Source organism: Crinia signifera, chromosome 19, assembly GCF_055691185.1.
Source record: "Crinia signifera chromosome 19, ASM5569118v1, whole genome shotgun sequence".
In the NCBI taxonomy this organism is placed as follows: domain Eukaryota; kingdom Metazoa; phylum Chordata; class Amphibia; order Anura; family Myobatrachidae; genus Crinia; species Crinia signifera.
In genome coordinates, this window is record NC_139226.1 from 52,954,209 (window position 1) to 52,972,683 (window position 18,475).

General features: G+C 44.3%; 1 protein-coding gene across 1 annotated transcript in view; it reads right to left on the reverse strand.

The window, feature by feature from the left end:
- Positions 1-18,475, reverse strand: part of PRKCG (protein kinase C gamma) — a 303,415-nt gene that overhangs the window by 174,881 nt on the left and 110,059 nt on the right. The window contains exon 3 of the mRNA XM_083162596.1: positions 2,850-2,932. Within this exon, the coding sequence (XP_083018722.1) occupies positions 2,850-2,932 (83 nt within the window). The remainder of the gene's footprint in view (positions 1-2,849; positions 2,933-18,475) is intronic.

The following is an 18,475-nucleotide window of genomic DNA, read 5'->3' on the forward strand; positions in this document are numbered from 1 at the left end:
TTTTTTATTACTGAAATGTCAATTCATGGCTGGTCATGCTCTTTGAGGGCAGATTACTCTGAAACAAAATGGCCCAGTTTTACGGGACCAAAAGCATTCGAGGCCTACTCAAAACTTCTTCAATATGATACTGGTCTCATGTAAATGGGTCAGTTGGTTCTGAAGATATAGCCAGTTAAACAAAATAGCCTGTTAAAGGGGGGGGAGGTGGTTTTCTCTCCCCCTCACAGCAGAAAATTTAGGGACTAGGCTGGTGTAAAAGGGACCAACCTGGGAATGTCCCTGCATGATCCTGGGACCATATTCCTTCATTTTCTGGTGTGAAAGGGGTATTATTTCAAATAGCCGGGACCTGCAGTGTTCTGAATACAGGGGTGCCGGATGACGCTCCGACAGGGGGGATCCCGACAGTCAGTATCTCGACTGCCGGTGTTCCGTCCGGGGGATCCTGACTCACAGGGGCTATTCTCCCTTGTCGGGGTCCACAACCCCCATAGAGGGAGAATAGAACCTGTAGAGAGCCACTGAGCCCACAAGGGGCTTCTTTGCGCTTGCCCCCTTGTTGGAGCACCAGCAGTCGGGATTCAGACATCAGGATACTGACCGTCGGGATCCCCCCTGTCGGAGTGTCGATAAACCCCAGGGCTGCCCCCCGCTCTCTGCCCAGTTGTCAATGGCTGTCACTTCTGCCTGGCATTATATGAATTTTGGCTGTGGTACACTACACTTAAGGACACGCTCCCTGTTTACTGGCCACACCCCCTTTCCCAAAGTGCACCTTCGGCGCGTGCACAACTACATCCTTCACTTTTGTCGCCAAGGTGGGACTGTGTACTTTAAACGCCAGGCCCTATTTTTAATCCCATTTGCGCCCTCTCTCTGCTCTCCTACTCTCTCACCACTTTTTTAGCAAGTACACTGGCACCACTCCAATCATGGTGCCCCCCCCCTGTCATTTTCTCCTGGATCCGCCCCTGCCCCTGTCTGCCCCCTCCTGCAATCAGTGGCAGGGGAATCCCTGTCTCCATCCCCACACCAGCAGTGAAAGTAGAATTTCGCAAACCCCCAGCACTGACAGCAGTCCCCCACCTGCTACCCCCCCCCCCACACACACACACACACACACCTCTGATCACTGACAGCAGCTCACCTGCGATCACTGACCCCAAATCTCTGATCACCCATGGGGTCCCCTGCCGGGACGTCCCGCTCCCTCAACAGCAGTACAGGGCAGCGCTCCTGGACTTATCTCGCCACACAGGGTAGTGCTACTGGACTTATATACGGAAGCACTGGACAGCACTACTGGATTAATATACAGCAGCACAGTACAGCACTTATGGACTTATGTATGGCAGCACTGGACAGTACTACTGCACTTATATATGGCCACACAGGGCAGAGCTACTGGACTCCTATATGGCAGCACAGGACAGCACTATTGCACTTATATAAGGTCTCACAGGCAGTGTTACCGGAATTATATATAGCTGCCTAGGGCAGTGCTACGGGACTTATATGCAGCAGCACAAGGCAGCACTACTGGACTAATATACAGCAGCACAGGGCAACACTACTGGATATGGCTGCACAGGGCAGCACTACTGGGCTAATAAACAGCATCACAGTGCAGCATTACTGGATTAATATACAGCAGCAAAGGGCAGCACTACTGGATATGGCTGCACAGGATAGAACTACTAGCATAGTTGCTTACCCTCCTGCATTCTGCAGGAGACTCCCTGAAATAGCAGCAATCTCCCTCTCTCCCTCATTAGTCTACTAATCTCCCTCATTTCACCTAGCCCACATTATACTGTTACATTTTTTGGGAAAAAAGGAATGAGAGATAGATACATTTACATTAAATCATCAGCACCATTTCCCAGCACTTTAGCAAGTATAGTGGCTCTTACTAACTGCTTTGGGGCTCATCTACATTTGGATATAAGTATTTTTAAAAGATTCCTCTCAGATGTAGCAGTACACACCCACACTTCTAGATGCCTCTTTGACAATCTCTTTTCACAATCTCACCATATTTGGAACTAGACACGCCCTTTGGGTGGAGCATGACACCCCCCCTCAATGATGCACTGCACAAGATTCTACTTCCAATTTTAATCTCCCTCAAACTCGTTTTCAAAAGTAGGCAAGTATGACTACTAGACTAATATACAGCAGCACAGGGCAGCACTAGTAAACTTATATATGGCTGCACAGGTCAGCACTACTAGACTAATATACAGCAGAGAGAGTTAGATTTGGGTTAGGTGTGCTGAAACTGAAATCTAAAAACTGCAGTGTAAGAAAAAAGCAGCCAGTAATTACCCAGCACAGAAACAAAATAACGCCCCCCAAATCTAACTCTCTGCACACGTTACATTTGCCCCACCTGCTTTGCATTGTTTTGTCCATTAGAGAAAATGTTTTCTTTGCGATCCTGTATGAATTAGGCCCTATGTAGGATATTTTTCCCATCTCTCATTACAATTCTTTGTCATTCATACATTCAGATTTATTCCATGTTTTATCTATCTCATTGTATATGTAATAAGGAACGGTTAAGGATAATGAGCTCATTTTCTCAAGTTAATAAGGAGTGCCAGATGGTTTTCATTGCCTTAATGCTCTTTGGCATATAAACTGTTAATTCAAATCCAGAAAAAAATAAACCTGGATTTACATTTAAGTGACTAGTTAATGCTGAATGACTGTTATTCCTGTCAAGGCTTTCTTCAGTCATTCTTACTTCAGATTATAATCACCAGAATAATGTATAGGGATATTTGTCAGAGTGTGTAGGCATGCACTTACAGGAAGAATAAGCTCATTCACATAGTACTTACATCTGCTTGCGGCCCTTTTCCGGCCCCCGGACATTCAAAGGTGACAAATTCATGACATCGTTTGTGTACTACAAAGCTGCAAACTAAAAAGAAAAATAAGATAAATTTCACACCAAAAAATCCTGAAGTCAATTCCTCAGTGCCTATGCTTCATAAAAAAGAACAAAAGCTATCTACGAGTATCTATTAATTTCAGATTATGTATTTATACTTCTCATATATATCTATATTTATTTTATTTGCTGTATATACTGTATATAGCACAAAAACAAATATGTGTCCTCCTCATACGCTATTGCCACTTTTGCGCCAAATATCCCTTCTCCGTGCACAGGGCTGTTTCTAGACAATTTATCTCCCAGTGAGAAGAACTAAACATGCTCTCTTCACCCCTCTGAAGGGAAGCAGCGGTGGGCGGGAAGAGCTGGTGCCCCAGCGGTTTTAACAGTGCGGACAAGCCGTGCGGCGCCCCGGGTGGCTGCACGGCTTGTCGGCCTCTAGAAATGGCCCTGTCTGTGCAACATATCCCATACACCATTGATTCCACAAATGTCTTTTGTGCGTGAATATGCATTTCAGTTGCACAATTGATGAGACTGCACTTGATTAATTTGATATTGTAATGAAAACGGGATGTATAACGAAAACACATCTCTCCGCTGCAGGAGAAATGATTTGTTGGTCGCCGGCCAATGATTTCTCCTGCCTTCGCAAATAAAACTCAGTGGTAACTGACTTTTATTGGCCTGCGCCTGGATGAAAACAGGGCGGGCGGCTGACATCCTTTGTCCTCAGCCAACTGCATCGGCTCACCCGCGTGCCCAGAGTTTTCATGGAGACGCCCTTAATACGCTGGGCGTTCCCTTGGGCGAGACCCATTCCTGCCGCCCTCGCCCCCTGCAACGAACGGCCCGGTGTGTGTGTAACTCAACGAGGCCATTCTTTGCCAGTGTCTGTACATGCGCAAACCCCCGAACATCATAAAGGGGGCCGGATCCGCCCCGTTCCAGAATCAGGCCCTCCGTTTGCTCCGCATGGCTTATTGAGGCAAAGAGTATAAGGACACATCTGTAGGTCAGAACTAAAAAGTCCCAAAACAGTCTTTTTTTAAGTTAATAGCAGACTACTGTATTTGCAATTCTCAGATTAGATTTATTTATTAACAGGTTCTTATATAGCGCACACATATTCCACAGCGCTTTACTTAGAATATTCACACATTCACATCAGTCCCTGCACTAGTGGAGCTTACAATCTATATTCCCTACCACATGTACACGCACACACAGACATTCTTGGGTTCATTTTTGTTAAGAGACAATTAACCTAACCGTATATTTTTGGACTGTGGGAGGAAACCGGAGTACACGGAGGAAACCCACGCAAATACGGGGAGAATATACAAACTCCACACAGTCAGGGCCATAGTGGGAATCGAACCCATGAACTCATCGCTGTTAGGCAGTAATTACACCATCCGTACTGATATCCACACCAGGGATGGGATATTACAAGCATCGCAATTTACTTACGATGCACCCCACCGCTCTCTGCGTGCATTTTGGGGTTCACGAACACTGTATGCCTGAAGATTTTAGCAGACAATAGCTGTAACGATCTGTCCTTTACGATGATAGGATTTCCACATTTAGGACCTATCTGCGCATGCGTTGTGTGTGGTGCAGGGGATGCTGGGAGGGATCCGGTTGGATCCCTCACAGCAGGGAGACATGATAGAAGTCCATAGGCTTCTATAGGCCAATGCCGATCTGAAGATGGCATTGCCCATCACATCCAGTCACCGGAATCTATCGCATTTTGGGCTTGGTGCATATGTGGAGCGTGGCCGAACCTTCGAAAACTGCATTTTCAGAGGTCAGGCCGCATTTAAAACTTGCTGCATCTCGCCCCAGAACAAAGCGCAGGTCTTCCCTTATAAATTACCCTGATCCAAACAGGACTAATAGTTGAATCAATAAAAAAAATAAAAAACAAAGTCAAAAGCGGGTGGCACATATATTATTGCATTGTTTAAGAGAGAACACTTTTTGTTAGGCAAATAATACCTATTAGAACTCAGATAGAAAACCGCATACCAGTCACCAAAGTATGATCTTTAATAAGCAACTCTCTAATGCCAATTTAATTTCACTCTATGCCAACCGAGATGGTTTTGCAGTTGCTTTTCATGCATTTATGACCAAATACTTTCTGTTTTGCAATGCGTGTAAGCTGATGGCACGTTTACATAAATACACGTTTTCCTCATTAATTCTAGAACAGATGAGCAGCAAGTCATGAATCTCTGTTTGGTCTTCCTGAGCTGAATGCTGGACATCTTTGGCAAACTTACCGTGGTATTCTCCTAGCCCCAGCTCTAATGCCCCCTGCAGCTTCTTCCAGCCCTCATTAATTGGCACATCAAGCAAATAACCCATCTCTGCGGGGGATGATGCTAAGTGTTCACTGCCAATGTCTCTCTGTTTGTACCAGTTAGAGCAGGGCACTGCGATGCCTACGTGCGCTGCCAAGTACTTTGATCTGCAAGCACTTAAATGCCAGTGCTTTGATACATACATATTATGAAGAATGGACAAGAGTCATATACAAATGTAAAGCGACATGAAGCTCAGATTCATATATGATGTAACATTGTGGCAGAACCAGGGAAGGGTGGATCAGGTAAACAGATCATGGAGTATAGAGTGCAATAAAAATACTGTGGTGGCATCACCTTAATTGGATTGATGTAACTCCAGAAGATATCTCTATCACCCTTGCATTTATCTCTTGTTAAGGCTTAATACATCTGCCCCTCTGGGCCGAATGTATCAAGCTTCAAAAAGTGGAGAGTGATAAACAACCAGCTCCTACACAGTAGCGCACGCAGGGGGGGTTCTGAGTACCCAAAAACCCCACTAGGAGTCTAAGGACCCTAGGCTGAAAGCTGAGGGTCCCCTCTTTCCATGGGTACAAGAATTTAATAAATCGGCCCTTGGGAACCGGAGATATCTGACTTCAAAGCAGTGGTCCCCATCCAAGCCTGTTAATTGCTCTTCCCAGTCAGATATTTCAGGTTCTGTCTGATTAAGAGTTTTTATGAGGGTATATTTCAAAAGCTGGGATTCTCCCCCTTTGATGGACACTAGTAGCTTGTCTCTACTGTTCCCAAAACCAGAGATATCAGCCTTCCAGCAGCTGGTTACTGCTCCAGCTCCACACACCTGGTATGTAGTATTATATACTCGTTGGCAGATTGCTCTGCCTCCTGAACTCTGATCCCCTAGTCCCCAGTACCATTTGGTAGGTGGGAGTATCTAGTTTTTAATTCCATTAAAATCTAAGAAATCTATTTCCAATAAATGGAATAATAGGCCCACTCCACTATACACTCCTCCTCTGCGTATTAAACATCCTCTACCACCCTGGAAGTTATGTATCAGGGCCCCTTCATTCAGCCCAATGCCCCCTTCTCCCACCCAATCTCCCACCATCTGTGCAGTAAAGGTGTAATTAGTGGAAATTACTGATCCAGGCCGTACATGCTGAGCGGTAGATATAATACCCCCTACCACCGGCGGGACATCAAAGCTTCCCCCACCCCTACCGCTGGAGGATCGGTAGGTGCCCCAATACATTGCTATGCCCAGGGGTCCACACTGCTGTTGACGCCCCTGTATGTATATATATATATATATATATGTATGTATATGTATGTATGTGTGTATATATATATATATATATTTTTTTTTTTAGGTGACCCGGCATATACTGGGTCACTAAGTGTCCATCTCCGTGATTTGCTCCGCCCCTCTGGAAACCCTCTTCTGAAAATCCTGCATTTGCCTCTGCTATAGTAACTGTTATGTTACAGGCTGGGTTTGAAAAATGACAGGTACTATAGGAGCTGATTGGATGGTTGTTTAACACTCTCCATTTTATCACTTTTTGAAGCTTGATACATCTGGCCCTCTGGGAGAACTGATGAGTATGACTTATACATGTGTTAAAACATATTTACCGACAAAAAATAAAAACAATCCTTATACAGGGGTAGATTTATGTACCGGCGATCAGGGGAATCTGCGCTATCCCCGTGCGTTATAGCAGGGGATAGCGCTTCCCCTGATCTATCACACCCACCGAGCGTTTACTCTAACGCCGGCGGTGTGGGGCAGGAGGCACAGCGCAGGGGCGATATTTTGCACTGCGCCCCTGCCTCCTGCCAGATTTATGAACGGTTTATTTATAACTGATGCGCTGTCTCCAGGAGGGACATCGCCGGAGGGGGGAGTTAGCGCTCCCCCACTCCGGCGGCAAGATCTTAATAGATCTTGTCGGTGTCCCCTCCTGCTTCGCCTCGCTAATGAGGCGAAGCAGGAACTGTTATAGCGGCGCGATAGGCGCCGCTATAATAAATCTACCCCACAGTCTCTTGGTGAGAAATTATATTCATCCTTCTGAGGAAGCCGCTGAGTTTAAAGGCGGGGAAACGCGTTAAAGATAACTACTGATGCCAGTACCACCATACAGCCTTTTAAAGCATTGACCTGACTGCCATTGTGCCCTGGAGTGTGGACGAGTCTATCTATCTGCATTGCACATGCAAGGAATCCGCAGCTGAGACCCTTCTAAATCCACAGCAGAAAGCTATACTTGGAGCTTGGCAAATTACTAAATCCTTAAAGCAATATTACCATTGACTGTAAACTTGGTTTCAATACCTACTGGATAATGCATGCTATCACTTACTAACATCTAGGAGCTGTGAGAGAGCCACCTGTTGTTAACCGGATTAACCTGCCCCATATAAGTTGCTACAGAATACACTTATTAGCCTACTAACCACTGTTGGGATAATTAACACGCAGTAACACCCTTAAAGTGATAGTCCCATTTCATTTTTATTTTTATCTTTATTTTCATTTTAATTGTTGTTTCATAATTGTATATTACCGGCCGGTGATTGATGTCTAACTAATTAAATTGTACCATTTTTAAAGTAAAATTTGACATATTTAAACCTACTTGGATCAGCGCTATCTCTAATTTTTCTTGGTTGTCTTTTGGTGTTCAAGGGGTGGAGTATCCCCTTGATAGTGACAGCTGCAGATCCAAGATTGTTATATATTGCAGACTTGCGCTCTGACAATTTCTACTTTCTTGGTGAGAATGCTCTGTCCCTGCGATGTGAAAAAGACCCCGAACCTGTGCTGTGCATGTCCCGCAAATGACATGACTTCTAACACACCAATCCCCGTTATGACAACAACCCCCCCTTGCGTGCACACTTGCCTAAACCGCAACAATAAAGTAGGTCAGGCATTCCCAACCACGGTCCTCAAGGCACACCAACAGAGTGCAGGTTTTAGTGATATCCAGGCTTCAGCACAGATGGTTTAATCAGAATTCCTCAGATACTAATTAGGTTACCTGTGCTCAAGCCTGGATATCTACAAAACCTGCACTGTTGGTGTGCCTTGAGGACCGTGGTTGGGAATGCCTGCCGTAAATCATAGGTCTTTTTGCTGGTGGGTGCTCAAGCCAAAAATATAGAGGAGTAGCTTCATGGGGAAGGGGTGTGGCCACAAAATAATACCAATTTACATTACGGAGCACAGTTGTCTCCAATATTCAAATTACGGAAACAGAGTTCCACATACATAAAGGCCCCCACACTGCAGGTACTCCGCGGACAGAATACACGGTACTTGTGGATTATCACGGCTCCCATCACATGCCATATATAGTGGCATGCGATGGCATGCGATTGGATGCGATTTTTGCCATTTTTACAAAATCGCATTTGATCGCATGCGATCGCATGCGTTTTTTAACAGAAAAGCATCCAAATGCATTGAAATTAGTATGAAACATGTTCAATGGCCCCCAAATGTCATTTTTGAGGCTGTACCACCCCCACTATCAACGTGAACCCGAAGCGTGGCGAGCGCAGCGAGCCCACGATGGGCGGCAGTACGCATCCTACGACCTTTTCATACCCCCACTATCCACGTCGGCGTGGAGTTGAGAACAGAAAGTGTGGCGAGTGCAGCGAGCCACCAAGCCCGAAGCGTGGTGAGCGCAGCGAGCCCCGCGAGGGGACGCGGACACCTGTGAAGCCCGCGATGGGACGCGTATACCTGTGAAGGTATCCGTGTCCCCTCGCGGGGCTCGCTGCGCTCGCCACACTTTCTATTCTCAACTCCACGCCGACGTGGATAGTGGGGATATGAAAAGGTCGTAGGACGCATACCGCCGACCCTCGTGGGCTCGCTGCGCTCGCCACGCTTCGGGTTCGCGTTGATAGTGGGGGTGGTACAGCCTCAAAAATGACATTTGGGGGCCATTGAACATGTTTCATACTAATTTCAATGCATTTGAATGCTTTTCTGTTAAAAATCGCATGCGATCAAATCACATGCGATCAAATCGCATGCGATGCGATTTTTATCCGTGCGATGGCCATCGTGGGAGCCGTGATACTCCACAAGTACCGAATACACTCTTCTCGGCATACTGTTTCCCAGGTGGCGGGTCCAGCGATGTGGGTGCTGCAGCCGCAAATTAGCAAGTTCTTATGGCAGCCCAGCAGCAGGACTCGGGCCCGTGGGTGCTCATCAATTTCCATGGGTGCTCGGGCCTTTGAGCACCCACAGAATCGGCACCTATGCCGTAGATCATATACTAACCACAGTCGGATCAGCTTCTGCAGTGCTGCCGGTCTTTGGGTCTTCCTCCTTTTGTAACCCTGGGGCTGTAATGCACTTCCCTTTACTGCACTGAGTCACAGGAGCAGCGCAGAGCCAAGAAGGCCGGCATCCCTCATCGGAGCAGTGTTCCCCAGACCTTGGGGAGGGGATTATGATTTTTTTTACACAGTGATTACCCAATGTATCAATCAACACATTTAGCTGATCACCGTGGCAATGACCATGCACTGCTGTGCAGAAGCCCTGATGAGCGCTGTGATGACGTTATTATTACTGGGTTCACTGCAATTTAAAAAAAAAAAATATTTGTAATTGGCCAGATGGGATTTCATATTATAAGTTTGGGAAATGTGATCTGGGTACAAATAATATCCCCATTACAGGTTTTGGAGCAGTTTTGAAAGAAAACTGAAAAAAAAACTAAAAATAAAAACCCCATCCTTTTATACAGCATATTCCAATGATAATACAATAATGCAAAAATGCCTTACACAAATGATATCTATGAGGAAGACTTCCCTGTTGTACTTCACACAGATGTTGGCTGTGGAGCTTCTAAGACGCCATCTCCACACTTTCACTTGAGGGTTGGGAAAGTGGATATTGGTGGCAGTGTGGGGATGGGGGAGAGAAAAGATTAGATAGGGTACTGAGAATCCTTACTCCAGCCCTGTATGCATACAGTACATGGGCGAAATTATGCTCTGCAGAGATTGGGGGTGGGAGGACATTTCGGTCATTTTGGCTGTACTGTATAACACTAAAGGATATGGATGGCCATTGGTGTGGTTTACATTGATGGTTTCCATCAATGGCAAGTGGTCATTGATCATCACCAACTTTGCAGTGTTCTTTGACCAACTAGACCATGGGTCAATCAGAAACTGCCTCCGGTTTTACAAAGGTGTCAAGGGGCAGATCTATGCTGTACCATTGATGGAGGGAAAGCATAAGCCATCGGCCATAAACCATTAATGATTATGAATAATTGATGGTCAATGACCAACCATACTAAATGACCAGTTGCAATTACTTCAGGGCATCCTGTTAGGTTAATCTGCATTACTGGGTGTTGATATTGTGTTGAAGGATTTTGTATTGCTGAGTGCAGCTGAATGTGATGTGTTTTTGTTATAAATACCACATCAAACCAAAAAAATGCTAACTCATTTTGAAATGTATTTTTCTTTTTGTATGCAACATTAGTTGTACTTTTAGAAAATAAACGACTATTAGATTTTGTAGAAAAAGATTCCTTTGCAGGTGGCAACTTTATACGGAGACAAAGTCTAGCTTACATATGAACACAATTATTTTATTTTTATATTTTTCTGTCTATCCCTTCCTCCACACTCACTTGTCTTCGAGAGGAGACAAACTGGGGGGGTTTGCTGGGAAAGAACATATTTAGATTCTTTGTCGCTATGGAAACCTGTGGTGGATTCCAAATGTGGCATTAGAATACGGTCACCTTTATACAACGTGGATATCAGCAGAGAGAAAAATGCTAAATAAGAGGATCAAGTTGGTGGGAAACAGGAGCAAAAACAGAAGGTGGGAAATACAGACATCATTCGCACTGCGTTTTCCATGCGCTTTACACATTTTGCGTTTGTATGAACATGATCTATTGTACTGGTTGCATGCAGTAATACATGACATGGTGATCTATTGTACTGGTAGCATGCAGTAACAAATGACATGGTGATCTATTGTACTGGTAGCGTGCAGTAACACATGACATGGTGATCTATTGTACTGGTAGCATGCAGTAACAAATGACATGGTGATCTATTGTACTGGTAGCGTGCAGTAATACATGACATGGTGATCTATTGTACTGGTAGCATGCAGTAACACATGACATGGTGATCTATTGTATGGGTAGCATGCAGTAACACATGACATAGTGATCTATTGTACTGGTAGCATGCAGTAATATATGACATGGTGATCTATTGTACTGGTAGCATGCAGTAACACATGACATGGTGATCTATTGTACTGGTAGCGTGCAGTAACACATGGCATGGTGATCTATTGTACTGGTAGCATGCAGTAACACATGACATAGTGATCTATTGTACTGGTAGCATGCAGTAATATATGACATGGTGATCTATTGTACTGGTAGCATGCAGTAACACATGACATGGTGATCTATTGTACTGGTAGCGTGCAGTAACACATGACATGGTGATCTATTGTACTGGTAGCATGCAGTAATACATGACATGGTGATCTATTGTACTGGTAGCATGCAGTAACACATGACATGGTGATCTATTGTACTGGTAGCGTGCAGTAACACATGACATGGTGATCTATTGTACTGGTAGCATGCAGTAATACATGACATGGTGATCTATTGTACTGGTAGCATGCAGTAACACATGGCATGGTGATCTATTGTACTGGTAGCATGCAGTAATACATGACATGGTGATCTATTGTACTGGTAGCGTGCAGTAACACAAGACATGGTGATCTATTGTACTGGTAGCATGCAGTAACACATGACATGGTGATCTATTGTACTGGTAGCATGCAGTAATACATGACATGGTGATCTATTGTACTGGTAGCGTGCAGTAACACAAGACATGGTGATCTATTGTACTGGTAGCATGCAGTAATACATGACATGGTGATCTATTGTACTGGTAGCGTGCAGTAACACATGGCATGGTGATCTATTGTACTGGTAGCATGCAGTAACACATGACATGGTGATCTATTGTACTGGTAGCATGCAGTAACACATGACATGGTGATCTATTGTACTGGTAGCATGCAGTAATACATGACATGGTGATCTATTGTACTGGTAGCGTGCAGTAACACATGACATGGTGATCTATTGTACTGGTAGCGTGCAGTAACACATGACATGGTGATCTATTGTACTGGTAGCGTGCAGTAACACATGACATGGTGATCTATTGTACTGGTAGCGTGCAGTAACACATGGCATGGTGATCTATTGTACTGGTAGCGTGCAGTAACACATGACATGGTGATCTATTGTACTGGTAGCGTGCAGTAATACATGACATGGTGATCTATTGTACTGGTAGCGTGCAGTAACACATGACATGGTGATCTATTGTACTGGTAGCATGCAGTAATACATGACATGGTGATCTATTGTACTGGTAGCGTGCAGTAACACATGACATGGTGATCTATTGTACTGGTAGCGTGCAGTAACACATGACATGGTGATCTATTGTACTGGTAGCGTGCAGTAACACATGACATGATGATCTATTGTACTGGTAGCGTGCAGTAACACATGACACGGTGATCTATTGTACTGGTAGCATGCAGTAATACATGACATGGTGATCTATTGTACTGGTAGCATGCAGTAACACATTACATGGTGATCTATTGTACTGGTAGCATGCAGTAACACATGACATGGTGATCTATTGTACTGGTAGCGTGCAGTAACACATGGCATGGTGATCTATTGTACTGGTAGCGTGCAGTAACACATGACATGGTGATCTATTGTACTGGTAGCGTGCAGTAACACATGACATGGTGATCTATTGTACTGGTAGCATGCAGTAATACATGACATGGTGATCTATTGTACTGGTAGCATGCAGTAATACATGACATGGTGATCTATTGTACTGGTAGCGTGCAGTAACACATGGCATGGTGATCTATTAGACTGGTAGCGTGCAGTAACACATGACATGGTGATCTATTGTACTGGTAGCATGCAGTAACACATGACATGGTGATCTATTGTACTGGTAGCGTGCAGTAACACATGACATGGTGATCTATTGTACTGGTAGCGTGCAGTAACACATGACATGGTGATCTATTGTACTGGTAGCGTGCAGTAACACATGACATGGTGATCTATTGTACTGGTAGCATGCAGTAATACATGACATGGGGATCTATTGTACTGGTAGCATGCAGTAACACATGACATGGTTATTTATTGTACTGGTAGCGTGCAGTAACACATGACATGGTGATCTATTGTACTGGTAGCGTGCAGTAACACATGACATGGTGATCTATTGTACTGGTAGCATGCAGTAATACATGACATGGGGATCTATTGTACTGGTAGCATGCAGTAACACATGACATGGTGATCTATTGTACTGGTAGCGTGCAGTAACACATGACATGGTGATCTATTGTACTGGTAGCATGCAGTAACACATGACATGGTGATCTATTGTACTGGTAGCATGCTGTAATACATGACATGGTGATCTATTGTACTGGTAGCATGCAGTAATACATGACATGGTGATCTATTGTACTGGTAGCATGCAGTAATACATGACATGGTGATCTATTGTACTGGTAGCGTGCAGTAACACATGACATGGTGATCTATTGTACTGGTAGCGTGCAGTAACACATGACATGGTGATCTATTGTACTGGTAGCGTGCAGTAACAGATGACTGGTGCACAGGGACTTTTGGGGTGGCACTGTCTTTGCCCCATGGCCCCTGCAACTAACATGGCTTTTGGGCTATCCAGATCAAAACAGGCACCGCGTAGTGTGTAGAGCCACCTTGGAATGTCCGTCCAGCTCTACATATACTTTTGCCAGCGTACCTGCCCCTAAATGCGTCATTACATAATAAGGGAGCGACACAGGGACCCAGGGAGCCCTGCACTAAGTTTGGTTGGTAAAGGCAACTTGTCCACTTCATCTTTCATAGATCTCCCCCTCAGTCCTTCCACATGCCTGGGTGAATCTTCTAAGAATCACCTGCAAGTGGCATGCAACAGATGAATTGGGTGGAGCATCTAGGTGTTCTAGTGCAATCCCAAGCAGCAAAACACTGCATCGCGTGAGCTTCCTCAATAAGCTCCTCTGTGTGTAGGTGATGGGGACATTTTAAGTGATGTAATTGCACACACTAATGTAATCATGCTCGCACAGCGTTATAAATATCCGGCATTTAGGGGGGTGTTCTACAAATAGCATGTAAAGTGTTGCAATTTGCAGCTACGCAGTTCTGAATAAGAGACTGACAGACTAGAATTCCCAGGTGTTACTACATGTGACAATGCTTGTGTTGTAAAACGGAGTAAAATAGGTCTTTATTTAACTCGATGCACAGTGCATGTACATTAAACTACCACACAATAAGGTTGTGAACTAATGTATTAAATGTTTAAAACACTATTGACAATTTCCCTTAATTAAACACAATACCGTATTCATGCCCCTGGATTTGTATTCATCATTAGAAATGGATTTTGAATTAATATTATACACATTTTAAAACATTTCTTAGATAATGTATAGCAGGGGTTCCCAAACTTGGTCCTCAGGACCCCGCACAGTTCACGATTTCCAGGTCACCCGGCAGGTGCACAGGAGCATTAATTACTCATTGACACATTGTAAAAGATCCACAGGTGGAGCTAATTCTATCACCTGTGTTTCTGGGAGGAGACCTGCAATACATGCAGTGTGTGGTCCTAAGGACAGAGTTTGAGAACCTGTGTGCTATAGGGCCTAATTCAGACCTGGTCACTGATGTCTGAAAAACCCTCATCTGCGATATTCAGACATCAGTGACCGGGTCTGAATTAGGCCCAGGAGACCTCATAGTAATCTCTGACGGGGACGGCTGACGGGGCAGTGATGCGACAATGCAGCATTACAGGGACAGGATGTGGTCAACAAATACATATCCACCACTGCCTTCTTTATAACACGCAATTGAATAAGCAGGGAGTAGGGCAATGCAGAATGGGATCGAGATGATAGATCTGCAGTGTCTAGGTTGGCAGTCAAACGGTCAACACCATATGGTCGACATTGGCATTGTTGATAGGCAAAATGTGGACACAAGCAAAAGTCGACGCGGCAATGGTCAACACACAAAAAGACAACACATGGTTCTTTTATAAAAAAAAGGTCCATACTTTACCATCCACATGGATGGGAACGGTAAAGTAGAAGAAGCATGGTGAGCTATTCAAGGGGACACTATTCTAATTTGGGGAACATGTCATCAAATCTAGAAAACGACACCCCCAAAAAATCCACGCTAGCATTTTACGTGTCAACTTTTTTGTGTATGTCGACCGCTTCATTGTTGACCTACTATAATATCCCAAATGCAGAACTGTGGACTCATGGCAATATATTTGAGCATGTATATATACATACATACACACACACAAACAAACAAACAAACAAACAAACAAAACAAAAATATATATATATATCTATATATATATATATATATATATATATATATATATAGATATATATATGCATACATACATACATCATACATACAAGTGTTCCATGAGGTACACTCTGGTTGGAATCGGCAAGTAGCTCTGGTCTGACTCACTACTTGAGCCATCCTTTAAGTGCCAGCTGTGTATAGTTACTATCACTATCAACAGTACAGAGGAAAGTTGCTGTCATCATCCACTATTAACCCTGCCAGACCAGTGGTTCACACCGGAAGCTGAAATAAGGGTGCTAAGAGGTCCAGATAGCACAAAGACGTCAAGGCCAGGGATTTTGACTTAGTGAATGGTTCGAAGTCAGGCCTTCTGGAACACGTACCTAAACTTAGGGATGGCCATCGGTGGTTAACTATGAATCTCCATTCCAGTTTACCTCAAAGGTGCTCTATAGGGTTGAGGTCAGGGCTGCGTGCGGGACAGTCAAGTTTTCCATTCCAAACCCAAACCATGTCTTCATAGTCCTTGCTTTGTGCACTGCGGCACATTTATGTGGGAATAGAAATGGGTCTTCCTTCTCCAAAAATTTGAAGCATTGCATTTTTCAAAAAGTCTTGGTACTGTATGCTTAAGCATTAAGATTTCCTGTACAGGAGACAAGGGCCCAGTCCAAACCCTGAACAGCATCCTCCAAACCTCACCCTAATAGAGAAGCATGATTTGTCACTACACATGTTTTCCCTGCTCTGTAGTCCAGTGTCGATGTGCTGTACACCATACCATCCTACGCTTGACTTTAGACTTGCTGATGTTAGGCTTTTATGCAGCTGCTTGACAATGGAAACTCATTTCATTAATCTCCCACTGCACAGTTTTTGGTCTTTGAACAAACCAGCCCCCAGCCCCCATGTGGGGAAGCAATATTACTGCTGCTATACACCCAACAAGTGGCAGGATATATCGCATTACAAATGTGATGCATAATACATCTCATCATTATCCAGCTAAACTACAGTACAGTAATCAGCAATTTTCCATTTTCCGATCTGATGGTCGACGCTGAACATCAGGAAAAATTGTCAAATTCAAATACCACAATCCCTTACTTACAGTACCTATGCAAACCATGTTGCACATAGGCGTGCGCAGCCCATTTTCTTAGGGGGTGCACCATTGGAGGGGCGTGTCCATCACCGCCGACTGGGCATGTTCATCATTGCCTATTATTAAACATAATACCACACACTGTAATGCCCATTAGACATAATGCCACACACAATAATGCCCATCACACATGCCCCCTATGCACACACAGGTATATACATACAGAGCCCCCACACACATAGTATACATATACACAGCCCCCTACAGTATGCTTACACATACACCCCCTCTATGCATGCACATACACACACACACATTATACATACAGGCACAGCATGCACACACACACACACACACAGATGTATTGTAGTATACACAGAGCCCCCTCCCACACACCCACACACCCACACACCCACACAGCATACATACATACATACATACATACATACATACATACATACATACATACATACAGTATACACAGCCCCTCTATGCAGACACACATGCAGTATACATACAAAATGCTGATACATACACACACACCTTTTTGACATAATAAAAAGCAGGCAGCATGATTAAAGACAAATATAAAAATAACTTTTTATACACCCCCCCTTCCCCCATAAAACAAAGCCATAGACTGCCCAGATAATATACAAATCCCCCTGTTACAGCACCTCCCGAGTCCCGATAAGTTGAGCACACCTGCAGCAAATTTCAATCAGCAGGCAGGAAGTCCTCACTCCTCCGTCCCTAGTCCTCACCCAGGCAGCGAAGCTGTGCACGTCAGCTCCCCCTAGAGGCAGCCAGGGGCGTCACTAGATACAGATAGTACTGTAGTATCCTGCTGCAGCAGCCTCGGCCACGTCTGTCACACACTGCAGCCGGCCCGAGCTTGCTCCCGATGTCGGCTCTGGCTGCAATTGTGAGGGGGGTGCCCATCATTAGGAGGTGCCTGTGCACCCCTGGCACCCCCTGTGCGCACGCCTATGATGTTGCATCTCTTTAATTCCCCAACCGGTGTTGGCAGAACAGGGAATTGACACGATAAAGACTAGATGTATGGGCCCATTAAAACTAATACAAACTGTAGCTAGGAGAGATATTTCCAAAAAATGTAATTTAGCTTTTGCTGTTATGGTTCAACAATTATTGTAATTTGTTACCATAGGTATCAAGTTTAGAAGTCAAATATCTTTCTCTCATGTAAACAAGAAAGGATATGCCAGCACTGGCTGTAAATAGTACATTTTACATGGTTCTCATAGATAAAAACAATTATTAACTCTCATAATATAAAATTGAAAAAACAATATAATATAACTAATGCCCCTTTCCCACTGCAGCTAAAAAACGGTAAATTGCCGATTTTCAGTGCAATTTACCGTTTAAGGCTGCAGTGGGAAAGTGCCAGAGTTGAAATACCATTTAAAGCTAAATGGTATTTAAACCCGTTTTTAAAGCAGAGTCCTACATGGCTAAATAACGTTTAAGAGGCAGTGGGAATGCCTCTTAAACGTTATTTAACCTCCAGGCAGTCCCAGTGCCTGATGAGACCTAGTAGTTCTCTCTTTGTGCATGTGTAATGAGTTCACATGCATAA